This window comes from Bufo gargarizans, chromosome 2 (assembly GCF_014858855.1).
Source record: "Bufo gargarizans isolate SCDJY-AF-19 chromosome 2, ASM1485885v1, whole genome shotgun sequence".
NCBI classification, from domain to species: Eukaryota; Metazoa; Chordata; class Amphibia; order Anura; family Bufonidae; genus Bufo; species Bufo gargarizans.
This window is the reverse complement of record NC_058081.1, coordinates 242,974,211-243,001,186: the sequence shown is the minus strand read 5'-3', so window position 1 is coordinate 243,001,186 and position 26,976 is coordinate 242,974,211. Positions and strand designations below refer to the sequence as shown.

At 42.4% G+C, this 26,976-nt stretch overlaps 1 protein-coding gene across 2 annotated transcripts in view; it reads left to right on the top strand.

Annotated features, from left to right (window-relative positions):
• The window catches only part of RELN (reelin), a 716,958-nt gene that overhangs the window by 209,807 nt on the left and 480,175 nt on the right, over positions 1 to 26,976 (top strand). For both annotated transcript variants that reach the window (XM_044280166.1, XM_044280165.1), the window contains exon 4: positions 25,466 to 25,536. In XM_044280166.1, the coding sequence (XP_044136101.1) occupies positions 25,466 to 25,536 (71 nt within the window). The remainder of the gene's footprint in view (positions 1 to 25,465; positions 25,537 to 26,976) is intronic.

Sequence of the window (26,976 nt, the reverse complement as noted above, 5' to 3'; positions counted from 1 at the left end):
CTCCCCAGGATATTCCGGTTGTGGAGGATCACCTTTCCGTCCTACGTGCTTCTTGGGTACAGATCCAGAGGTCCCTTGAGGTCTCTGCGCAGCGCCAGAGACTCCAGGCTGATCGCAGACGAGCGCCCGCTCCTTCCTACCAGGTCGGAGACCGCGTATGGTTGTCCACCCGCAACCTCAACCTTCGAGTGCCCACTCCCAAGCTGGCGCCTCGCTTTGTTGGTCCCTTCCGAGTGCTTCGCAGGGTAAACCCGGTAGCCTATGCCCTTGCGCTTCCTCCTGGCATGCGGATCTCCAACGTGTTTCATGTCTCCCTGTTGAAGCCACTGGTGTGTAATCGTTTCACTTCCTCGGCCTCGTCCGGTCCAAGTGGGCAATCGTGAGGAGTATGAGGTGAGCAATATCCTGGACTCACGCCTGGTCCGCGGTCGGGTGCAGTTTTTGGTCCATTGGCGTGGTTATGGTCCAGAGGAGCGTTCCTGGGTTCCCTCCGCAGATGTCCATGCTGCTGCCTTGCTCCGAGCCTTCCACGCACGCTTCCCTCAGAAACCGTTCTTTACTCCGCGGAGGAGGGGCCCTTGAGGGGGAGGTACTGTCATGGTCTTACCTTCTTGCTGTTCTCCTTCGTTTGACATGTGCTGGCGGCCATCTTGGTTTCTGGGTTTCTTGTAGCCTCCCACCCTGCGGCTTCTCCTTCCCACTGGGAGGAGCTCGATGCCTAGCTCATATATATAGGAGGTCTGTGGCTTCAGTTCCTTGCTTGGTCCTCCTGTGTTCACATGCTTCTAAGACTGCTGCTGCTTCTGGTTCCTGATCCTGGCTTCGTCTGACTACCCTGCTGGTTCCTGATCCAGGCTTCGTCTGACTACCCTGCTGGTTCCTGATCCAGGCTTCGTCTGACTACCCTTCTGGTTCCTGACCTCTGGTTTCGCAAGACCCTGCTTCGGTTTAGCCATCCGTTTGGACTTTTGCCTTACAGCTTGATTTTCAATAAAGCCTTCTTATTTCCACTTATCTCTTGTTGTACGTCTGGTTCATGGTTCCATGACAGCATGCTTCTTCACATCACTGAACGCGTTTGTTTTGCGGATACGTGAGGCACTGCATGCATTGGCCTTTATTCTTACAGTAGAGAAGTCATTAATTATAACTGTTTATGAATTCGGACATTTAAACTTGCTTTTTTTTTTTATTCCAATTTAAATTTAGTAGGAGTCAGAGTCGAAGTCGGTTCATTTTTTGCCGACTCCGACTCCAGGTATCCAAAATTGACTCCGACTCCTCGACTCCGACTCCACAGCCCTGCTCAAATTTATGACTAGCATGAAGTACAATGTTGTCACTAGAAAACAATCTCTGAATGGCGTGGATAAGCTTTATTCACCAGACACGCGACGTTTCGATCTGCTTACTGGGATCTTTCTCAAGCGGATCGAAACATTGCGTGTCTGGTGAATAAAGCCGTTTTCTACTTTTTTACGCCTTGGATGTGCTGTGGAATTTTTTCTATTTTGTATTCATTGGAGGTGGATCGCCCCCACAGCCGCTGGCACTCCGACCGTACTTCACAGACAGCTGTGCTGCCCACACCTTTCTACCTTCTCTCTCTATATATATATACAGTACAGACCAAAAGTTTGGACACACCTTTTTATTCAAAGAGTTTTCTTTATTTTCATGACTATGAAAATTTTAGATTCACACTAAAGGCATCAAAACTATGAATTAACACATGTGGAATAATATACATAACAAAAAAGTGTGAAACAACTGAAAATATGTTATATTCTAGGTTCTTCAAAGTAGCCACCTTTTGCTTTGATTACTGCTTTGCACACTCTTGGCATTCTCTTGATGAGCGTCAAGAGGTAGTCACATGAAATCTCCTCAGTCACCACTGAGGAAGGGGCAAGTACCCCGAAACGCGTTTGGTGAAGAGACCCCCATAGTAATCCTAAAGCAAGTCGTACTGGAACTTTCAACAAAACCGCTGTGCTGCTTTTTCGGAGTAACCGAGGACCCTTTGTTTCATTAAGATCCCTGACACATCGGTAACTACAAGCGCAATACACGAGGCTACATAGTAGCGTGGCGCAGTGTATCCGACGAGGGGAGAGTGAGTATAAGCTTCATTGTCTGCCGGCTCTTTGATACTACGGAGCGGCGGCTAAAGGACTCAACACGGGCAAGCAAGTTACAGCAGCATCCGGTGTCGACAGGAGCGGACAGGAGTAACTTCTGGATTACAAGCTGAAGATCTACACAAGATTTCACTGCGCAGTGAGTACCAGCGGGACGCCGCAAATAGACCCACTCAAGTGATTGTCTACAAACCGTAGCATCTTTACTTTTCTTCAAAAGTGGGACTGTATATTGTACAGGACACTAAATCCCATCTTTAATTATCGAGGACCACCCACTATCAGTCTGATACATATGGACTAACTTTTCCTCACCATTTTTTTGGATCCATTTTATTATAGTGATTTTAGGAGTTTTTTATTTTACTATTTTATTTACTATCTAATTTTATATTATTGCGATTGTGCGTTTATGATTATATATACTGTAATAAACTGTATGGTTCTACATAAGTGAGAGTGCCCAGTATTTTTTTAAAAGTCACATGAAATGGTTTTCATTTCACAGGTGTGCCCTGTCAGGTTTAATAAGTGGGATTTCTTGCCTTATAAATGGGGTTGGGACCATCAGTTGCGTTGTAGAGAAGTCAGGTGGATACACAGCTGATAGTCCTAATGAATAGACTGTTAGAATTTGTATTATGGCAAGAAAAAAGCAGCTAAGTAAAGAAAAAGGAGTGGCCATCATTACTTTAAGAAATGAAGGTCAGTCAGTCCGAAAAATTGGGAAAACTTTGAAAGTGTCCCCAAGTGCAGTCACAAAAACCATCAAGGAAACTGGCTCACATGCGAACTGCCCCAGGAAAGGAAGACCAAGAGTCACCTCTGCTGCGGAGGATAAGTTCATCCGACTGACCAGCCTCAGAAATCGCAGGTTAACAGCAGCTCAGATTAGAGACCAGGTCAATGCCACACAGCGTTCTAGCAGCAGACACATCTCTAGAACAACTGTTAAGAGGAGGCTGTGTGAATCAGGCCTTCATGGTAGGAAACCACTGCTAAGGACAGGCAATAAGCAGAAGACACTTGTTTGGGCTAAAGAACACAAGGAATGGACATTAGACCAGTGGAAATCTGCTTTGGTCTGATGAGAAATTTGTCTTTGTGTGACGCAGAAAAGGTGAACGGATGGACTCTACATGCCTGGTTCCCACCGTGAAGCATGGAGGAGGAGGTGTGATGGTGTGGGGGTGCTTTGCTGGTGACACTGTTGGGGATTTATTCAAAATTGAAGGCATACTGAACCAGCATGGCTACCACAGCATCTTGCAGCGGCATGCTATTCCATCCGGTTTGCGTTTAGTTGGACCTTCATTTATTTTTCAACAGGGCAATGACCCCAAACACACCTCCAGGCTGTGTAAGGGCTATTTGACCATGAAGGAGAGTGATGGGGTGCTGCGCCAGATGACCTGGCCTCCACAGTCACAGGACCTGAACCCAATCGAGATGGTTTGGGGTGAGCTGGACCGCAGAGTGAAGGCAAAAGGGCCAACAAGTGCTAAGCATCTCTGGGAACTCCTTCAAGAGTGTTGGAAGACCATTTCAGGTGACTACCTCTTGAAGCTCATCAAGAGAATGGCAAGAGTGTGCAAAGCAGTAATCAAAGCAAAAGGTGGCTACTTTGAAGAACCTAGAATATGACATATTTTCAGTTATTTCACACTTTTTTGTTATGTACATAATTCCACATGTGTTAATTCATAGTTCTGATGCCTTCAGTGTAAATCTACAATTGTCATAGTCATGAAAATAAAGAAAACTCTTTGAATGAGAAGGTGTGTCCAAACTTTTGGTCTGTACTGTATATATATATATATATATATATATAATCATTTTTTATTTATTTTTTGTCTTTGTTCTGCCTTATTTGCCAATGTGCACTAAAACAACTTTCCCTTGTGGATGCTTTGCCTTGAACTAACATAGTTATCTGATAGATGTGCTTTTGCAGGCAGGCAATAAGGGTACATTGTTTCTGGTCGCAGGTGTGGGTACTGGGGAGTAGCACAATAAATGCTGTGTTTAGGGTGGAGTTGGATGTATATGGGCTGCTTTGCATGCTTTGGGTGGAACTGTGTGTACTGAGTAGTGGAGTACCTGAGATGGGATGCATTGAGCAATTTGGCCTGGTCTGTAAGAGTGGATTGAGGTACAGCCAGCAAGCCACGCTAGAGCTCTTGATGCAGATACCTTATTGGGAGATGATTCAACACCTTGCTCATCTTGACCCGCATTGGGCTGTGGCCTTGTTTAGGACCTTGCTGCACCTGACTTGTCCCTGGAAGCATTGCAAGTAGTCACTTATCGCTTCCTGGAGAGTGCCTGTGCTGTAGGCTGATGAAGGCCCTGGAGACTACTGCTGTTGTGACCAGAGGCTGAGAGCTAGCCCACGGTGCCACCAACAAGATAATGTGACGTTAAGTCAGAGCCCGTTTAGACTGCAACCAAAAATGCTGAGTGTTGCAAATGAGAGACTGTAACTAATACATTTTGCATTCTCAAAGAAAGACTGTAACCAGTATGCAGTCTGCCTTCAAAGATAGACTGTAACCAACATCCTGTGTGCTCTCAAAGAGAAACTGTAATCAATATACTAAGTGCTGTCAAAGAGAGACTGTAAACCATATGCAGTGTGCCCTCAAAGTGACTGTTCTGTTGCCACTCTCAACTGGCAAGCTCTGTTCCTTCAACCCTTTCAGGACCAGCTTCCAGCTACATTATATACAATATAAAATGGTGCCATTAGAAAGTACAACTTGTCCTGCAAAAACAAGCCCTCATGTGGCTACGTGAAATGTGAAGTTATGGCTCTGGGAATACAGGGAGTAAAAAATGAAAACATAAAAATGGAAAATCGCCATGTTAGGTATGGGTTAAAGAAGTTGTCCCATCTGGGACATTTATGATAGGATATGCCACAAATGTCTGACAGCAGTGGGTGCTATCTTTGGGACCCGCTCCTATTTCAAGATCGGGCCCCACTCAGGGCCGTCTTTACCAAGGGGCAAAAGGGGCAGCTGCCCCGGGCCCAGTTCCTCCTGGGGGGCCCAAGGCAGCTGCCTCTTGAGCCCTGCTAGCCACTGCCCCGGGTGTCAGGCTGTCTGCTACACAGGGGGTGCTGCCATGCCATGCCTGCCGGCACTGAGTCCAGGCATCGATCGTACTGTTAGAGCTGTGAATGTGATCTAGGACCATAGATGACATCATCACCATGTGACCAGTAACCTAGCAATATTACTGGTCACAAGGCTATGAGGTCATCACAGGTCCTAACATGAGTGTTGCAGGAGAAGTTTGGAGCTTTTTTTGTGAAGATTACATCAGAAAAAAGGTGACAGGGGCTGTTATGCTAATATACTGTACACTACTGTATAGTGGGGTGCTGTATACTGTGTGGGGGGCTGTATACTGTGGGGGGACTGTATACTGTGGGGATCTGTATACTGTGTGGGGGCCCTGTATACTGTGTGGGGGGCCTGTATACTGTGTGGGGGCCTGTATACTGTGTGGGGGGCTGTATACTGTTTGGGGACCTGTATAGTGTGTGGGGGCCTGTATAGTGTGTGGAGGCCTGTATACTGGGGGGGGGGGGGCTGTATAGTGTGGGGGGACTGTATAGTGTGGGGGGCCTGTATAGTGTGGGGGCCTGTATAGTGTGGGGGGCTGTATAGTGTGGGGGGCTGTATAGTGCGGGGGGCTGTATACTGTGGGAGCTGTATATTGTGGAGTGCTATACTGCTGTACTGTATACTGTGGGGGGCTGTATACTGTATACTGTGTGGGCTGTATAGTGTGGAGTGCTATACTGCTGTACTGTATAATGTGGGGGGCTGTATAGTGTGGGGTGCTGTATCGTGTATAGTTTGGGGTGCTGTATACGGTGAGGTGCTATACTGCTCTACTGTATACTGTGAGGTGTTGTATACTGTGTGGTGCTGTATACTATAGGGTGCTATACTGCATACTGTGGGGTGCTGGGGTGCACTGTAACACTAGGGTGAGCCGAGCCCCGGTCTCCTTCCTGCAGAGCGGTGCCGACTTCCAGCCTGAGCCCAGCTGCCCAGAACACTGATCCTGAGCTGCTGGAGTCTTCAGAACTGGAAGTATTTACAGTCATTCACTGTACTCTACCAGATGTGTGGATTTTTTGTGTGTGTGTTGTGGTGGAGGGTGTGATTACCTGCTGAGGTGTGGGAAGGCGGGATCCAGGGGGCCCAAGTAAATTTTTGCCCAGGGTCCAATCAATATTAAAGACTGCCCTGGCCCCACTGTAAACTGAGAGCATGGCTATTTTTTGTAGTCCAATAGTGGTGAACAGATAGGTGGCTGTAAGTCTTCAGCTTGCTCTCTGACCACTTTGGAGCCCATTCTTGAGAAAGGAGCAGGTCACAGAGGCTGCACAGGCAGTTATAAATTATCCTTTGAAGACTTATGGCTTTACTTGCATAGTATGACACCATTGTTCATAGTGTGTAGCAGTGTGCATATCTATCTAAGGCTGGGTGCACATACATCACTTGTGTCCTGCAGGTTTTTTTATATTTTTTTGCAGAGCACTCCACTATTCATGCGCGGTGCACGTGTCAGGGTCAGCGTCCCCCAAATACACAAAGGAGAAGACTCGCTAAAATAGAAGTGATGCATTTTGACTCTGTAATCGAGTCTTTGACAAATACAAAGTTCCTCCATGTGGCAATAAAAAGAGGCATTGCATCTATTTTAGCGAGTGCCGGTCTTCTCCTTTCACAAATTTCAGGCATGGCTTTTCAGGCAACATGCTGACAGTGCTGGGAGCCTTCACAAGGGGTTAAAGGTTTTTTCCAGGACTTATACATTGATGACCTATTGTCATGATAGGTCATCAATATCAGATCGGTAAGTCCAAAACCCAACACACCCACCCATCAGTTGTTCACAGGTGCTAGAAATGATACAGTGGATAAAGCCAGAGGCAAAAGGCTCTGTCCATGGTGTAGTGTCTGTGCCGGGGTTCCGCAGCTCATCTCCCATTCAAGTGAATGGAAGCTGAGCTGCAGTGTGCCACTTCCAGAAACAACAATGTGGATGAAGCCTTCTGCTTTTACTTCATACAATGTAAAGCTTCCCGCAACAGTGATTGCTGCAAACAATTGATCAATTGGGGTGGCCTGGTGTTGGCACCCCACCGATCTGATATTGATAGCCCATCCTGAGGATGGATCATCAATATCTAATTCCTGGAAAACGTTTTAATGATATTTAATATTGAGCACCGCATTTACTTAATATCTATCCAACCAGTGGGTGTGTTTTGTACTATAAAATGTATTATATTTCCTGCACGTAGATTAAAAGAGAAAACAAAAAATATTGCGTACAATATCATATGCTATCAAACACAACACATGTTTATAGCATATAACAGAATGTAATTGGGTAAATTATACCATGTTTGACACAATGCCAAATGTATGCTAGCCCTCAAGTAAAACGCTTGGAGGGGTTATTTTAATATGTGGTACCACCGGTGCTATTTATTTTTTACTGTACAGGCTTCTAACATAGTATGCCCGCTTGTATTTTTTTTTAGAAGACACCAGCCTCAAGGATTTAGGATTTTTCACGGATCTACAGCTGTCAGCTTCATTCTGTTGCAGATGTAAATTGTCCTTCTTTGAAGCACTAAAATTTGTTTTATCCCACTTGCATAAAAGGCCTTGGAGAGCCATACTTTTGCCTAAATTCATAGCTTAGAGAAAACACTGATTCAAGGCACTATACTTTCCTTGAATTGCTAATACCCAAAAAAGCTAAATTTCTCTAACATAATTAACATTACTTGAGACACTAGAAACTTGACATGTTAACAGAACAAAAATATTGCAGTTTTGTCAGTAAAAATATATATTTTCATGTTCCTTATATGTTTATCTTTGTAATTGATTGATACATTTCCAATTACTTTCCTATTGTATTTGAAATACTGTACATAAGTTTCAAATACAAAATGCTACATACACCCTTTTAATGTTTAGGTTTTGCGCTACTGAAGCATAAGTTGCTGCAAAATGGCTTGGACATGAAAGGGTTAAAGGGTTCTCCAAATAGCTTGGACACGAAGGGGTTAAAGGGGTCATCAAAGACTATAAAATGCCCCCCATATGCCAGGCCCTTCACAATGAATATACTTACCTGGCTCCCCACTCCTTCTGCCGCTCCCGCACCACCACTTTTTCTTCTCCCAGTGCGCAGATTAAAACATCCGGAGTGGGAACGGGGGGGAGCCTCCCTAATGTCACCCTCCATGTAGGGAGGCTCGTCCCCGTCACTGCCTGCCATTGGCTGCCCCCCCCCCTCGACACCGGATATTTTCATCCTCGCATGGGGAGAAGCAGTATATAACACAGATTTTTTTTTAAATAGAAATCAGTAGTAATACTAAACCATTATTCATATCAATGTTACAGACGTGGACAAAATTGTTGGTACCCTTTGGTCAATGAAAGAAAAAGTCACAATGGTCACAGAAATAACTTTAATCTGACAAAAGTAATAATAAATTAAAATTCTATAAATGTTAACCAATGAAAGTCAGACATTGTTTTTCAACCATGCTTCAACAGAATTATGTAAAAAAATAAACTCATGAAACAGGCATGGACAAAAATGATGGTACCCCTAACTTAATATTTTGTTGCGCAACCTTTTGAGGCAATCACTGCAATCAAACGCTTCCTGTAACTGTCAATGAGACATCTGCACCTCTCAGCAGGTATTTTGGCCCACTCCTCATGAGCAAACTGCTCCAGTTGTGTCTGGTTTGAAGGGTGCCTTTTCCAGACTGCATGTTTCAGCTCCTTCCAAAGATGCTCAATAGGATTGAGGTCAGGGCTCATAGAAGGCCACTTTAGAATAGTCCAATTTTTTCCTCTTAGCCATTCTTGGGTGTTTTTAGCGGTGTGTTTTGGGTCATTGTCCTGTTGCAAGACCCATGACCTGCGACTGAGACCAAGCTTTCTGACACTGGCTAGTACATTTCTCTCTAGAATTCCTTGATAGTCTTGAGATTTCATTGTACCCTGCACAGATTCAAGACACCCTGTGCCAGACGCAGCAAAGCAGCCCCAGAACATAACAGAGCCTCCTCCATGTTTCACAGTAGGGACAGTGTTCTTTTCTTGATATGCTTCATTTTTTCGTCTGTGAACATACAGCTGATGTGCCTTGGCAAAAACTTCGATTTTTGTCTCATCTGTCCACAGGACATTCTCCCAGAAGCTTTGTGGCTTGTCAACATGTAGTTTGGCATATTCCAGTCTTGCTTTTTTATGATTCGTTTTCAACAATGGTGTCCTCCTTGGTCGTCTCCCATGTAGTCCACTTTGGCTCAAACAACGACGGATGGTGCGATCTGACACTGATGTTCCTTGAGCATGAAGTTCACCTTGAATCTCTTTAGAAGTCTTTCTAGGCTCTTTTGTTACCATTCGGATTATCCGTCTCTTAGATTTGTCATCAATTTTCCTCCTGCGGCCACGTCCAGGGAGGTTGGCTACAGTCCCATGGATCTTAAACTTATGAATAATATGTGCAACTGTACTCACAGGAACATCTAGTTGCTTGGAGATGGTCTTATAGCCTTTACCTTTAACATGCTTGTCTATAATTTTCTTTCTGATCTCTTGAGACAGCTCTTTCCTTTGCTTCCTCTGGTCCATGTCGAGTGTGGTACACACCATATCACCAAACAACACAGTGATTACCTGGAGCCATATATATAGGCCCAATGGCTGATTACAAGGTTGTAGACACCTGTGATGCTAATTAGTGGACACACCTTGAATTAACATGTCCCTTTGGTCACATTATGTTCTGTGTTTTCTAGGGGTACCATCATTTTTGTCCATGCCTGTTTCATGAGTTTATTTTTTTACATAATTCTGTTGAAGCATGGTTGAAAAACAATGTCTGACTTTCATTGGTTAACATTTATAGAATTTTAATTTATTATTACTTTTGTCAGATTAAAGTTATTTCTGTGACCATTGTGACTTTTTCTTTCATTGACCAAAGGGTACCAACAATTTTGTCCACGTCTGTATATCAATGCTATAGATTAATTTTCTCCCTCTCTCTCTGACAAGTAGGGCAAATATAAAAAATATATGCATGTGTTGAAAAGCAATGATTGTTTAGATTATTAAACGTATCAAATTGTTAAGAGACAGGTACTCAGAGTTTGGTTGTTTTTTAAGAAATTCTCAAAAGGCCAACTCCATAATTGTGCAGTTCGTTGTAAAATATAGTTGTGTTTTTCCATATTTAATATCATACTTACTTTCTATATAGGACCCTGTCTGGGAAGGGTTTATTTATACTCAAACACTAATGCCTACACGGCTACTAACCACTCTTGTCCCAGATTGAATAAAACATAAGTTTTACTTTTGACCTTAAAAGTGATGAAGGAATAATTTGTGAGCTACCTATAAAGTTAAAAAACACTGAGTGTTTTTTAACTTTATAGGTAGCTCACAAATTATTCCTTCATCACTTTTAAGGTCAAAAGTAAAAGTTATGTTTTATTCTATCTGGGACAAGAGTGGTTAGTAGCCGTGTAGGCATTAGTGTTTGAGTAATATCATACTTGTAATTTGTTTAGTGTGGACAAACACCATTTATTTAGAAAAAATGATACAAGGCAATTAATCTGATAAATGTACATTTACTGCAAGTGTTGTCAGGTCACATTAATCCAAAGATTAGCTATGAGCTAAATGATGTTGAATCAAATTGCCTTTATCATCTCGTAATTCACTGTCACAAACTGTTTCATTTAATTAGGGCAAGAGTCGTCTTTTTTTTTGCATACATTTGAGATATTTTGATTCTTAGTGCTGCTGTCATTGAGATACTCTTGCCATTATGTAGAAACAAGCAGAATCTTTACTGTGGTGATAACACAAATGCATTCAAATTAAAAATAGTTTCATATATTAATGCAATAAGGTATTTTTATCCAAACTAATATCTTTATCATGGTAACTTTATGATTCAAAATGATATCAGAGGGTATTCAGAAGAAATTTAACCCCTTAAGGACTTAGGGCATACCGGTACGCCCTATTTCCCGAGTCCTTAAGGACTCAGGGCATACCGGTACGTCCTAAGTTTAAATGGTGATTGCAGTGCCCCGGGGGTTAATCCGAACAGGATGCCGGCTGAAATCATTCATCCGGCATCCTGTCACAACGCCAGGGGGGGTCATGTGACCCCCCTGTGTCGGCGATCGCAGCAAACCGCAGGTCAATCCAGACCTGCGGTTTGCTGCGCTTTCTGCAGTTTCTGATCAGGGATCAGAAACTTTAGTGTGCCTAAAATAAAGATTTTGCACCCCGGCATGATTTTATGCCATCGGGTGGTGCAGGGGAGGGGTTGTGGGTGGTGGGGGCATTGCGGGAGGCGGGCGGTGCGGCAGGCGGGATCGCGATCCCCCGTCTGCCTTCCCTTGAAAATTCGTTTGTGTACAGTGGTTATACCAGAGTGTCAGCACATTGCTGACACTCTGGTATAAACGGCTGATATCTGTGCAGATGTCAGCCGTTTAACCCTTTCCATACAGCGGTCCGTGCGGACCGCGGTATGGAAAAGGTTAACTGTCAGGGTCAAGGGGCTCCCTCCCTCTCCCATCGGGGGGCTGCTGTGCCTTTGCAGCCCCCAGACAGGATGGGGTCACAGAGGTAGGGAGCCCCCCTCCTTACCCTTCCCCGTCTGCGCAGTTCTGGCCACTACTGAGCAGACAGGGAAGATTAACAGGAACTCTTTTGTCAGCCTTCTCAGGCGTCCTGCTGTCCATGGTGCTGAACAGATCTATGCTAAAGGCATAGATCTGTTCAGACAAAGTGTAAGTAAAATACAGTACAGTACACTATATAGAGTACTGTACTGTATTATACAGACATCAGACCCACTGGATCTTCAAGAACCAAGTGGATCTGGGTAAAAAAAAATGTAAAAAAATGTGAAAAAAGTTAAGATAAAAAAAAACATTTATCACTGAATAAAAATGTAAAAAAATAAAATACACTACACATATTAGGTATCGCTGCATCCGTAACGACCTGATCTATAAAACGGTCATGTTACTTTCCCCGCACGGTGAACGCCATAAAAATTAGAAATTTTGCCCACCTTACTTCCCAAAAAAGGTAATAAATGTGATCAAAAAAGTTGCATGTACGCCAAAATAGTACCAATCAAACCGTCATCTCATCCCGCAAAAATCATACCCTACCCAAGATAATTGCCAAAAAACTGAAAAAACTATGGCTCACTAAAACATGATTTTTTTTTGTTTCAAAAATTAAATCATTGTGTAAAACTTACATAAATAAAAATAAAGTAAACATATTAGGTATCGCTGCATCCGTATCGACTGGCTTTATAAAAATATCACATGACCTAACCCCTCAGGTGACCACTGTAAAAAAGTAAAAATAAAAAACGGTGTAAAAAAAGCAATTTTTTGTCATCTTGCGTCACAAAAAAAGTGTAATAGCAAGCGATCAAAAAGTCATATGCACCCCAAAACCGGCATCTCATCCTGCAAAAAATGAGACCCTACTCAAGATAATCGCCCAAAAACTGAAAAGACTATGGCTCTTAGACTATGGAGACACAAATATTTTTTGGGTTTTAAAAATGAAGTCATTGTACATAAATAAAAAAAATGGTATACATATTATGTATCGCCATGTCCGTGATAACCTGCTCTATAAAATTACCACATGATCTAACCTGTCAGATGAATGTTGTAAATAACAGCTATTTCTTCTTACCTTGCCGAACAAAAAGTGTAATATAGAGCAACCAAAAATCATATGTACCCTAAACTAGTACCAAGAATGCTGCCACCCTATTCCGTAGTTTCTAAAATGGGGTAACTTTTTTGGAGTTTCTACTCTAGGGGTGCATCAGGGGGGCTTCAATGGGACATGGTGTCAAAAAAGCCAGTCCAGCAAAATCTGCCTTCCAAAAACCGTATGGCATTCCTTTCCTTCTGCGCCCTGCCGTGTGCCCGTACAGCAGTTTACGACCACATATGGGGTGTTTCTGTAAACTACAGAATCAGGGCCATAAATGAGTTTTGTTTGGCTGTTAACCCTTGCTTTGTAACTGGAAAAAAAATATTAAAATGGAAAATCTGCCAAAAAAGTGAAATTTTGAAATGGTATCTCTATTTTACATTAAATCTTGTGGAACACCTAAAGGATTAACAAAGTTTGTAAAATCAGTTTTGAATACCTTGAGGAGTGTAGTTTCTTAGATGGGGTCACTTTTATGGAGTTTCTACTCTAGGGGTACATCAGGGGGGCTCCAAATGGGACATGGTGTAAAAAAAACAGTCCAGCAAAATCTGGCTTCCAAAAACCATAGGGCGCACCTTTCCCTCTACGCCCTACTGTGTGCTTGTACAGTAGTTTATGGCCACATATGGGGTGTTTCTGTAAACGGCAGGCAGGGCAATAAATATACAGTCTTGTTTGGCTGTTAACCCTTGCTTTGTTAGTGGAAAAAAATGGATTAAAATGGAAAATTAGGCAAAAAAATTAAATTCTCAAATTTCATCCCCATTTGCCAATAACTCTTGTGCAACACCTAAAGGGTTAACGAAGTTTGTAAAATCAGTTTTGAATACCTTGAGGGGTGTAGTTTATAGAATGGGGTCATTTTTGGGCGGTTTCTATTATGTAAGCCTCGCAAAGTGACTTCAGACCTGTAGTGGTCCCTAAAAATTGGGTTTTTGTAAACTTTTTGTAAACTTCTAAGCCTTGTAACATCCCCAAAAAATAAAATATCATTCCCAAAATAATTCAAACATGAAGTAGACATATGGGAAATGTTAAGTCATCACAATTTTTGGGGGTATTACTATGTATTACAGAATTAGAGAAACTGAAACTTTTAAATTTGCTAATTTTTCCAAATTTTTGGTAAATTAGGTATTTCATTATGCAAAAAAATTAATTTTTTTGACGTCATTTTACCAGTGTCATGAAGTACAATATGTGACGAAAAAACAATCTCAGAATGGCCTGGATAAGTCAAAGTGTTTTAAAGTTATCAGCACTTAAAGTGACACTGGTCAGATTTGCAAAAAATGGCCAAGTACTTAAGGTGAAATAGGGCTGAGTCCTTAAGGGATTAAGAAGTAAGTCAAGCATATAACTGAAATTCTTTAGACTCCATATCAAATTTAGTGTTGATCACGAATATTCGAATTTAGAATTTTTATCGCGAATATAGGTACTTCGAAAATTCGCTAATATTTTGAATATAGTTATATATATTCGTAAATTCGAATATTCGATTTTTTTTATTTTTTTTATTTTTTTATCAGTACACATGATCCCTTCCTGCTTCTAGCTTTTTGGCAATATACTTGACTTTAGGAGTAGTAGTCTTTGCGAATTTTGCTCTATATTCGTTTTTTCGAATATTCGCTATATTGCTATATATTCTTGTTTTAGAATATTACAAATATTCGAAAAAACTAAGTTATAGCAATATAGCGAATATTCGAAAAAAACGAATATAGAGCAATTTAGCTAATAGTGCTATAATCTTCTTTCTCTAATAGTTGTAATTTTTTTCTCATCTGAAGTTCAGATTGGAAAAAAATTACAACTATAAAAAAAAGATTATAGCACTATATTAGCTAAATTGCTCTATATTAGTTTTTTTCGAATATTCGCTATATTGCTATATATTCTTGTTTTAGAATATTACGAATATTCGAAAAAACTGTTATAGCAATATAGTGAATATTCGAAATAAATCGAATATAGAGCAATTTAGCTAATATAGTGCTATAATCTTCTTTGTCTAATAGTTCTAAGTTGAAAAATTCGCAATAAAAAATGGAATCCGAAAATCCGAATCCAAATATTCGCATATTACACAATCATTACCTTGCCGATTTTTCAAGGTAAAAAAAATCGCGAATTTTCGAATATTCGACGAATATTCTACAAAATATTTGCGAAATATCACGAATTTGAATATGACTCCTGCCGCTCATCACTAATCAAATTCAGGAATGGGCAACATACCGGTACTTGTTGATAATAAGCAGAACTGTAAGAATGCAAATAGCAAGATATATAGGAAGGGGCAGATTTATTGAGACTTGCATGTTTTATGCAAGTGTTAAAGGGGTTGTTCCACAAAAAATATTCTACAGTTTTCAAACCAGCACCTGCATCTGAATACATTTGTAATTGCATGTAATAACAATTTTGTATAGCCACTGAGTTATTCAATACAATGTATCTGTATAGTGCCACCAGGTCTTTGTTCTTTTCTTATTTCTTTGTCCTGCTCACTGAGATGGCTGCACATGCTCAGTTTCATCCTGAGCTGTGATAGGGAGAGCTGAGACACGACCCCCTAGCTGCAGCAGAAAAGACACTCCACTTGAGCTTCCAGCTTGATAAAAATGTAGTAGAGTAATGAATGGGGAGATCTCTGGATCCATGTGAGGTACAGGTCTGGTTCTAGGTTTATTAGAAACAGATTGTCATGTACTATATAATGATTGTGTTGTACTGATTTTCATTTTTTAAACTGATTTGCATTGAATGAAATGAGCCCAATTTATTTAGAGGCTCATCCTGGTCCATCTTTGGCTGTCTTTAAACCAGAAATGAAATATATTCCTACTATGAGTAGAAGTAGATTTGTGACATTTTTGTACAGTTTTCTGGCTGAAAACGTAATAAATATATTAGAAAGATCGGATCCCAAGGTAACGGGTTTGACATATGGCAGAGTAGAGGAAAAAATTGCACTGTACGCCGATGACATGCTGCTCTTTCTAGACAACATCGAACAATCAATACCCCATGTCATGCAGCTTATTGAGGAATATGGTGCCTATTCGGGCCTAACCATTAATTGGGACAAATCGGTAATGCTCCCCATGGACTCGGTGCCGAGTTCACTCCAGATCAAAATAGCTCCTTTGCAATTGGCCAGACAGTTTAAATATTTGGGAATACAGGTAACATATCGGTCACAAGAATATATTGACCTGAATCTAAGCCCACTATTGACAAAAAGTGCCCAAAAGGTTTGATAGCTGGTGTAAGTTGCCATTATCTGTTATAGGGAGAGCTAACTTAGTTAAAATGGTTCTAATGCCACAATTTCTGTACATTTTACATAATAGCCCAATTTGGATACCAATGAGACACTTCTACAAAATACAGGGGTTATTCAGGGCCCTAATATGGAATAAAAAGTCCCCAAGAATTCGCTTAGAGACCTTACAGAGGGAGAAGGATAGTGGTGGACTGGCGATTCCCAATCCGTGGCTGTACTTTTTAGCGGCACAAGCACAACAGTGCAAATCCTGTAGTGTCCTGGGTAATTCGGGGTCTGTGAGTGCGCTATTGTCTTACTTGATGGGAGGGAGGCCACCAGGGTATATACTGGAGCTTGGATCAGTTATTCGTCCCCCAGAACTCATTCCGTGTGCTACTCTACTATGCAAAGCATGGAAAAAACTTAAAGATATTACCAAAATCTCGGGGTGTAGTGCCCTAACTCCCTTATGGAACAACTCCAGTCTCCCGGAACTGAGTAAGTTGGAAGGCTTTGATAGTTGGGAGAAAAAAGGAATCTACTGGGTGTCACAACTGTATACAAATAAAATTTTCAAAAGCTTTGAACAACTGAAGGAGGAGTTTCAGCTCACGAACACAAACTTCTATCAGTACCTGCAATTACGCCACGTCTTGTCAGCGCAGGGAAAGACAACAGATCTCACTATACAGGCTTCTATGATAGCGGAACAGATCAGAAAAGGAGGGGATACCAAAGGAGTGATTTCCGGCTTCTACAAGTTGTTACTCTCATTCTATCGGGACCACTTTCCATTGAATGTTAGGGGAAAATGGTCCCAAGAGGTTGGCCCCCTGAATGATGCGCAGTGGTCCGAAATACTGTCTAAAAGCCCCTTGTTATCATTGTGTGAGACACACAGATTGTCACAATTATACTTAATACACAGGGTTTATAGAACACCTAAATTCCTACATAAAATAGGGGTACGTGACACATCTAACTGCCCGAAATGTGATGTGTCGGAGGCACATATAATGCACATGTTTTGGGAGTGCACTGCCATAGGTCCCTTTTGGAATCTAGTGCTAGATATTATTTTTCAGGTGTTCAGGATCAGACTTCCAGTAGAACCTTTGATATGTGTATTGGGCTTGTTACAAGACAAATTCACAACAGATCTCAATATAGGCATTAGTAGAACATTGTATCAAGCCAGGAAATTAATAGCCAAATACTGGATAAGCACTGCAGTACCAACTAAGGAGGAATTTATTGCTCGTATGAATGTGATAATTGGGCATGAAAGGGGGGTGTACTATAAAAGAGGTGTGAGTAAGAAGTTTGAATCTATATGGGGACCGTGGTTGAGTACGCCAGGACTACCCACTGGACGTCTTCTATCCTTGCAATTAGGATGGATGCCTAGAATAAGATGACGTGAAACATGATAATGGGACGGTACGGATGAACGGGTTATGGTAGAAACAGAGGTAGATGTTTCTCAGGATTTGTGGAGGAGAAAACTGAGCTGACATTGTGGTATGGTGTGGGTTAAAGGGGGGGGGGTTACCCTTCAGGGTTTATACTTTGTGTATTATTGTGCCCAAGTTGGGCACTCATTTGTTTATATCAATGTGTATTTGATGTACGCTTATCTATACAAAAGGGAAAAATGTTTTAATAAAAATTACTTGATTCAAAAATATATTAGAAAGATGCCAACTATACCCCCTGCTGTTAGCCCCAACTGTTACAGCCCCTTTGAATAGTTGCAGTGGTAGAAAAGTCACAAACTATAATTCAGATAAAGTGTGCCAGTGGCGGAAATAACCTTGCCACTGGGTTTTGGAGGGGCCTGTTTACCAGCCTTTTGCCTCAGGATTATGGCCCATATAATAAAACTTTGAAGGAGAAGGTAGACCGGCCGCACAGCCTAAATCAGTGAAACTGTTTTGGGCAGGAAAGCCATGCTTGCGGTCGCTCAAATGTAACTTCCATGGAATTCGTAAACCCCTGCTCGGATCTGGGTGATTTATGGATATGTTGTTCGCCCAGATCAGAGCTATCCAGGGAATTTTTGGGGATATGTGGTGCTTTGGGGTGTTTTCTGTGTTTTGGGGAAAAATGTGTGTTTTCTGCCTGTAAATGTTAGCCCATTGTGTTTGGCAATTGTATCACAGGCAGCGCCCATTGTTTTTAATTGTATCACTGGCAGAGCCCATTTTGTTTGATAATTGTATCACAGACCGGGGGGGGGGAGGGGGCGGGGGGAGGTTGTGTACAATTGCTGGGCGTGTGATTGGCTAATGTAAAAACTGTCTCAGTCCTCCACAGGGTCCCCAGGGGAGTGTTCTTTGCTGGAAGACCTGCATAAAAGGCTGACAAAAGAGTTCCTGTTTTACCCTCAACATAGATCCCCGTCTCATGTGTGTGGGGGAAAAGGCTGCATCTACGCTGGGGAATGCTATACGCTGTATACTCCCCTGGCTATAATCCCTGAGCTCTTTTAAGAGCTTGTTCCTGCATCGCTCTCATAAGGAAGATAGGTTCACCCAGTGGAACCTGGAAGCCTTGTCATAGATCCAGGGTGGGTAGAAGAATGCAAGATCCCAACCAAGCTGTGGTGGTTCTTGGGGTCGGCAGTGCTTACAATGTCAAGTGGAGTGCTTGGAGCTCTCGGGAAGCACTAGGAGCATCCATCAACGGAAGTACCCAGTCGGGGTGCCAGGAGATCCGTTACAGTGCCATAATCTGTGACTTTTCTATGCCATAAAAGTCATGCAAAAGGATTCATAAACGTATAGACATCAGAAAGTCACTACCTTTTTGTTTTCCCACAATGACAAAAGAAACAAGGCCAAGGGCATGGGATAAAGGGTTGTTGTGGGGAGTCTGTCACCAAGAAATTAACTGTTAAACCTGGCACAATTCCTTGTAAGTACAGTCGTGGCCAAAGGTTTTGAGAATTACATAAATATTGGAAATTGGAAAAGTTGCTGCTTAAGTTTTTATAATAGCAATTTGCATATACTCCAGAATGTTATGAAGAGTGATCAGATGAATTGCATAGTCCTTCTTTGCCATGAAAATTTACTTAATCCCCAAAAAACCTTTCCACTGCATTTCATTGCTGTCATTAAAGGACTTGCTGAGATCATTTCAGTGATCGTCTTGTTAACTCAGGTGAGAATGTTGACGAGCACAAGGCTGGAGATCATTATGTCAGGCTGATTGGGTTAAAATGGCAGACTTGACCTGTTAAAAGGAGGGTGATGCTTGAAATCATTGTTCTTCCATTGTTAACCATGGTGACCTGCAAAGAAACGCGTGCAGCCATCATTGGGTTGCATAAAAATGGCTTCACAGGCAAGGATATTGTGGCTACTAAGATTGCACCTCATTCAACAATTTATAGGATCATCAAGAACTTCAAGGAAAGAGGTTCAATTCTTGTTAAGAAGGCTTCAGGGCGTCCAAGAAAGTCTAGCAAGCGCCAGGATCGTCTCCTAAAGAGGATTCAGCTGAGGGATCGGAGTGCCACCAGAGCAGAGCTTGCTCAGGAATGGCAGCAGGCAGGTGTGAGCGCATCTGCACGCACAGTGAGGCGAAGACGTTTGGAAGATGGCCTGGTGTTGAGAAGGGAAGCAAAGAAGCCACTTCTCTCCCAAAAAAACATCAGGGACAGATTGATCTTCTGCAGAAAATATGGTGAATGGACTGCTGAGGACTGGGGCAAAATCATATTCTCCGATGAAGCCTCTTTCCGATTGTTTGGGGCATCAGGAAAAAGGCTCGTCCGGAGAAGAAAAGGTGAGCGCTACCATCAGTCCTGTGTCATGCCAACAGTAAAGCATCCTGAGACCATTCATGTGTGGGGTTGCTTCTCATCCAAGGCAGTGGGCTCACTCACAATTTTGCCCAAAACACAGCCATGAATAAAGAATGGTACCAAAACACCCTCCAACAGCAACTTCTTCCAACAATCTCACAACAGTTTTGTGAAGAACAATGCATTTTCCAGCATGATGGAGCACCGTGCCATAAGGCAAAAGTGATAACTAAGTGGCTCGGGGACCAAAACGTTGACATTTTGGGTCCATGGCCTGGAAACTCCCCAGATCTTAATCCCATTAAGAACTTGTGGTCAATCCTCAAGAGGCGGTTGGACAAACAAAAACCCACTAATTCTGACAAACTCCTAGAAGTGATTATGACAGAATGTGTTGCTATCAGTCAGGAATTGGCCCAGAAGTTGATTGAGAGCATGCCCAGTCGAATTGCAGAGGTCCTGAAAAAGGAGGGCCAGCACTGTAAATATTGACTCTTTGCATAAATGTCATGTAATTGTCGATAAAAGCCTTTGAAACGTATGAAGTGCGTGTAATTATATTTCACTACATCACAGAAACAACTGAAACAAAGCTCTAAAAGCAGTTTAGCAGCAAACTTTGTGAAAACTAATATTTGTGTAAAAAATTTTGGCCACGACTGTAAGCTCAGGTAAATGAAATAAGCAGTTAAGTGCACCAAGGGCGGGTCCAAATCACTCTTTGCTCCCTTGCTCCCTCTACTTCTTGAATGACAGTGCCAGGCACTGTGCAGGCCCAGTCAAATTCACTGTTAAACAATATGATATAGTGGTAAGCTGAATAGGATGGAATTGGAAAAAAATGCAATTCTGCCATATTTTTATAGACTTTTTTAATGGCGTTACTTACCCAGTAAAACTGACCTGTTTGTTTCATTCTCTGAGTCAGTACGACCGCAGTGGTGCCACATTTTTTATAGTTTTAATGTGTTTTAATGCTAAAAAAAAAGATGGAAACTTTGGAAAAAGCTTCCAAAATTTCGAAACATATTTTTTTTGTATCGCTATATTTTGACCCCCATAACTTTTTTTATATTTATGTCTGTGGAGCTGATTGAGGGCTCATCTTTTGCAGAGTAACCTGTAGTTTTCAGTTTTTTAGTGTGTATGACTTTTTGATCACTTTTTAAAATTTTGGGGGGGAGGTGAAGCAATGAAAAAAACTGCAAACTGGCCATTGTGATTTTTTTTTGTTACAGCGTTCATCATACAGGATAAAAACATTTATATTTTAATAGTATGGGCATTTGGGGATATGGTTACTGCACATCTGCTAGTGAAGTTGCATTGATAGAAAAGGCTTCAATTTTCACAGCCGTATTGGATGGAGTCATGTTTTCTGCTTCATCGAACAGATAGACGTTGGCATTGGCATGTCAGGTGAGAAACATCAGAGAACAAGCATCCTGCAACCATTGCTAAAAGAACACAAGCTGGCAGTGGCAGCGTTATGATCTATGGAATATTTTCATGGCACTCTCCACTCCAATCCATGTGGAAGGCACTCTCAACAGATTTTCTGTGTGAACCCATCCTTGCAGATCACGTACAACCGTGACAGCAAGAAATTGAGACATGTCACATGGCTAGAAATGTCTGACATTGGTTGGAAGAGCATGATCAAGACTTCCAAATACCACCCTGTCCTCTAATCCCTCAGACCTGAACAGAATTGATCATCTGTGGGACTACCTTGATCGTTGTGTTCGCTCTGTGGATCCTCCCCCTGCACCCTCCAGCAGTGGTGGGCTGCACAGCAAGAAATTGAGACATGTCACATGGCTAGAAATGTCTGACATTGGTTGGAAGAGCATGATCAAGACTTCCAAATACCACCCTGTCCCCTAATCCATCAGACCTCAACAGAATTGAGCATCTGTGGGACTACCTTGATCGTTGTGTTCGCTCTGTGGATCCTCCCCCTGCACCCTCCAGCAGTGGTGGGATGCACTGCAGTCAGCATGGCTCCAGATACCTGTGACATCCTACTAGGACCTTATTGAGTGATTCCCAGCTCATCTAGCTTTTTTCCATGCTGCACACAGCGGTTACTCTGGATATTAACTGGCAGTCATATTCATATGACTCGACTGTGCAGTAGAACGCAGTAATAATAGCTTTTATAGCAGTGCTGATAGCAAAATATCATATATTGTATTTTGAAAATTAGCTGTAAGAGTACTTGGCTATACTGAACATAAATCCTGTCTTTGCTTATCTCTGAACTCAAATTTTGGGTGGCCATACATGTGCCATAGCTATTGCCTGATCATTCGACCCCCAGCTATCTGTCACAAATGAGGTATAGGAGAAAACACCAAACTGACAACCAGGAGGGAAAGGGAAATCCACTAGGCCTTAATGCTAGGGACAGGAAAAGATTACCTCCTAGTAACTTTACCTCTGGCCCTAGTTCCTAACCGCATGGGCACCCCTTGAAGGTAGAAATACCCATATCCTGGAACCTCGGACCCTGGAGACCCTAGAGATCCCTAAGATTATTTATTGTCAGGGCTGAGGCAACTTGTTCCTTCCCCAATGAAGGAACAGGCATCTTCCTGAGGTCTAGTAAAAACAAGCAAGGGAGGGAAAACAAAACACAAACAAATGAGACACTTAACTTCTGTAGTGATGGACGAGCAGGAAAACCAGAGACAACCTCACACCAGCTCAGCCAAACCCAAATGAAGTTATCTACCGCACAGTCAGAAGGGTGGGGCAACTCTAAATAGGGTAGAGTAATGAGTACTAAGCTACACTTGAAACAAGGGATGAGGTCACAAATAAACACAGAATAAAGAGTAATCAAAGAGGCTGTTAGATTCCTCCAGGCTCCGCCAGTCTCCTTGATCTACTGAGATCTGTCACAGAAGAGACCGTGACACTATCTCTCCTAATTCTTGTATACACATGCATGCTTGACAGGGCATGTATGTATTGGTACAGGAAATGGGAGAAACTGCTGCTAGACCCCATTGGCTGTGATTTATCTCCCCAAGAGTGAAAGGGTCAGACATTTTGAAATCCAACTGCCCAGCCTCTGTCTTCCCTGAAGTATTAGAAGAAAAGTAAGAGGAAAAAAAAAGGGGAGCAAGGGCAATGAGGAAGATTTAATAATAGGGTTGTGAAATTAGCCTTTATCCATAATTTATTTGTGTTCTTTGGAGCCCTGGAAAGTGATCCCTTAGTGTCAGAAGGGTCTGCCCCAAGTATCTATAACGCAACCTTTTGATGAAGTTTTTTCTAATATTTCAGTAACTTGATTTGATTTTTTTGTGTCAAGTAGTACAAAAAAGCATTTGTTCTTTATATTGTTCAATATGCTGTGTAAATATCTTATGGTGAACACTGTCTGTGCAGGGTAACTGCAACACAACTCTATTCACTGAGGTTCGCTACACAGCCGGTGGCTGGGAACTCTGTTGTACATCTTATATATATCTTCACCAAACTTGCCACACGGGTACATCATGTGTCCGAGAAGGTTTTAGACCGGGGTCTCAGCTCTCTAGGACGTACCATTACTGAAATATTCCCAAAAGAAAGACATCCATTAGCCAATACAAACCTGAAGGCCTTTCTCTTCTCTTTCTCTTCATATCAGCCAATAGACGCTCGCAGGCCCTTAGTCTCCACATGCACACAGTTTTACTTCAGGTTTCCATAACAACCCAGCCATTTTTCTTCAGTTCTGTAGGTCAGCTTTAGGCTAGGGCTACAGGATAATAATAAGTCGCACAACACATAGGGCACATCTAGGTTGCTACATGCATCCATCTTGGATGGATTTCTTGCGACTGTCGGGTCGCAGTCGCAGCATGTCGCAGTGTGACACCATAGCCTATCATTATAAAAATTGTTGAGACAAAATGACGCGTGACATATGTCATCTTGTAACCCTAGCATTAAAGGTAGAGGTGACTGTTAAAAGGGGCGGATGCTGTGGAGGTCACTGTTAAAGGGACGGTTGCTGTGGAAGTAATTGTTAAAGAGGCAGACACTGTGGAGGTCACTGTTAAGGGGGTGGGCACTGTAGTGGTCACTGTTAAAGGGGCAGGTGCTCTGGAGGTCACTGTTAAAGAGGTGGGCACTGTGGATGTTACTGTTAAAGGGGAAGGGCGCTGTGGAGGTCACTGTTAAAGGGGCAGACACTGTGGAGGTCACTGTTAAGGGGGCAGGGGCCACTATTAAAGGGGAAACTGCTGTGGAGTTCACTGTTAAAGCAGCAGGGTATTGTGAGGTCACTGTTAAGGGGTGGGCCCCTGAGGAGGTCACTGTCAGGGCAGTAGGGTGCTGTGAAACTCACTGTTAAAGGGGCGGGCTGCTGTGAAGGTCAAAGTTAAGGGTATTGGCTGCTGTGGAGGTCCCATTTTAAAGTGGCTGGGCACTGTGGGGGGGGGGGGGGGTCAATGTTAAAGGGTGGGTTACAGTAGAGGTCACTGTTATGGGGGATACTGTTGATTATCTTTTAATGACACACACAAACAATAAATGAAATAGATGAAATATACCCGTGCGAAGCCGGGTCCTTTTGCTAGTATATGTATAAATGTATATCTACTGTATACAATGGGGAAACTTGAGGAGAGGTGATTAGGCAGCAGCGGCAGCGCTTGGCTCAATAGATCTTTAGAGGGGCTGTGGTCACTGGAGGGGCAATGATCTTTTAAGCCTCATGCACACGGCCGTTGCCCGGCTGTGGATGTATTGTGATACCGGCCGTGTGCTCCCCGCATCATGGATGCGGACCCATTCACTCCGCAATCCGGAACTGCAGTGTGGAACAGAGGCACGGAAGCACTACAGAGTGCTTCTGTGGGGTTTCTCTCCGTGCCTCCGCATTGCAAAAAAATAGAACATGTGAGGACGGATCACGGACCCATTCAAGTTGAATGGGTCTCGATCCCTCCCGGCCGCCACACTGACGTTGCCAGTGCATTGGGGACCACAAATTTCGGTCCCCAATGCAAGGAGCGGCCGCACAACGGCCGTGAGCATGAGGCCTTATGCTCACATGTCCTGGGCAGCATCAATTTAATCTATCAGAGTGTCTCTGTTAGTTAAGAAATCTGATCATGCTGCAGCTGCCCAGCACACATACAGGTTAGGGATTTGTTAGTGCGCTGAACAGTGACAGTATGATCAGAAATATTCAAATGACAGTAAAATAATAGTATATAAAATTATTTTATAATAACTTGACTGTGTAAATGTATAAAAGTGACAAAGGTTACATTTTGATAATGTTTCAATGCCTTAAAATTATAAGCATCAATTTTTAAGTATGACACCCTTTGTGTGTGTACATATTCTGTATTCAGTCATAGATTTTCCTTTCTGTCTTCAGGGCTACAGCTACTCACAGAGGCCAGGTTATATTCAAAGATGCTCTGGCACAACAGTTATGTGAGCAAGGAGGTAAGAAATTGTATGTTTTAAAATGTTATGTATATGTTGTCTTTTTGCAGCAGATATTCATTGTTGGGGATTTTTTATATTAATCAAAGACAGCTGTAGCACAGCTTTTTGTGTATGCTCAAGGCACTTGTCCTCTCACAGTCATTGGATCAGTTACCTTTCATCTTTACTAATGAGGGACCAAGGGACTTCAGTTTTAAGGCTAATGGAAGATTTGAATGTGTCAAGTAACAAATCAGATGTACAGAATTATCCAGCGCTCATTTAATGTCAAGTCATTTGAAATAGACATTTTAATACACGAATTACATGCTAATTGCGTGCTATTAATATGTAATATGAAGACCTCACTATAATCTATCTATCTTATATCTATCTATCTCAGTGGCATAGCATGGGTTACCAGCACCCGGGGCAAGCCAATTATTGGACCCTTCCAATCTTTCGACACACCCCTTTTTTACACATAATGTAGTAGATGTCAATGGCAGTCCTATGTAACACCAGACGTAACACAGTGATAACTCTCTGAGTACAGATTATCTAGTACATGGATAGGAGACCCTAGAATTCAGATCACACACAGTGTGGCCCGAAGTCCCTCCCCCCAACCCTACCATGAAAGAAATATGTGGATGGACATTACATATATTGGTACAAAAAATACAGTAGAATACAGCAGCACATACTGTGACGAAACCAACCTCGCCACAGTGTTTTGGAGGGGGCTGGTTGCTAGCCTCTTGTCTCAGGATTATGGCCCATAGTAACTTTTAAACCCCTGAACCTATTCCAGGGAATTTTGGATAGGTTTGTCCCCCAAGTTATACTGTTTAAATTGATGTAAGTTATATGTATGGACAATGTAACCTCACAAAGTTATAACAACTTATAATAAGTGTAACTTGTCAGCTTGGGAGGAATATGCTGGGTGTGGTTCTATTGTCCCATTGTGTGTTTAAATGGTGTATCTGTCCTGTTGTCTCCACGTGTATTGGTGATCTCCCCTTTGTCCTGAGAGATAATTGGATTGTCTTTGGTCGTCTCCCAGGCAGAGAGGAGGAAACCATGATGCATTATGGGGATATGTTGTATCTGTTCTGTGTCGCAGTCTCCCTTCTGGTCCTCTAGGGGGCGGGAACGATTGGTTGCTGTATTTACATTGTGTGTGTTGTGAATTACTGATTGGTTGGATTTCAAAACCCTGTGGGCAGTACTATGTTTGGTTTGTATCAATAAAAGAGGCTGTACTTGAAGTACAGTCAGATCACTGCTGACCCTCAAGACAGAGCCTTGTCTCGTTATTGGGGGGATTCCCTGTATGCTGTTAGAGACTGATTGCCAGGAGTGTAAGCCGAGTGTACGCTTTTCCTGTTCGCCTGCTGACAGCTATTTGCGAGGTTCCAGTTTGGAGTGCTATTTTGTATCCAGTTCGGGAGG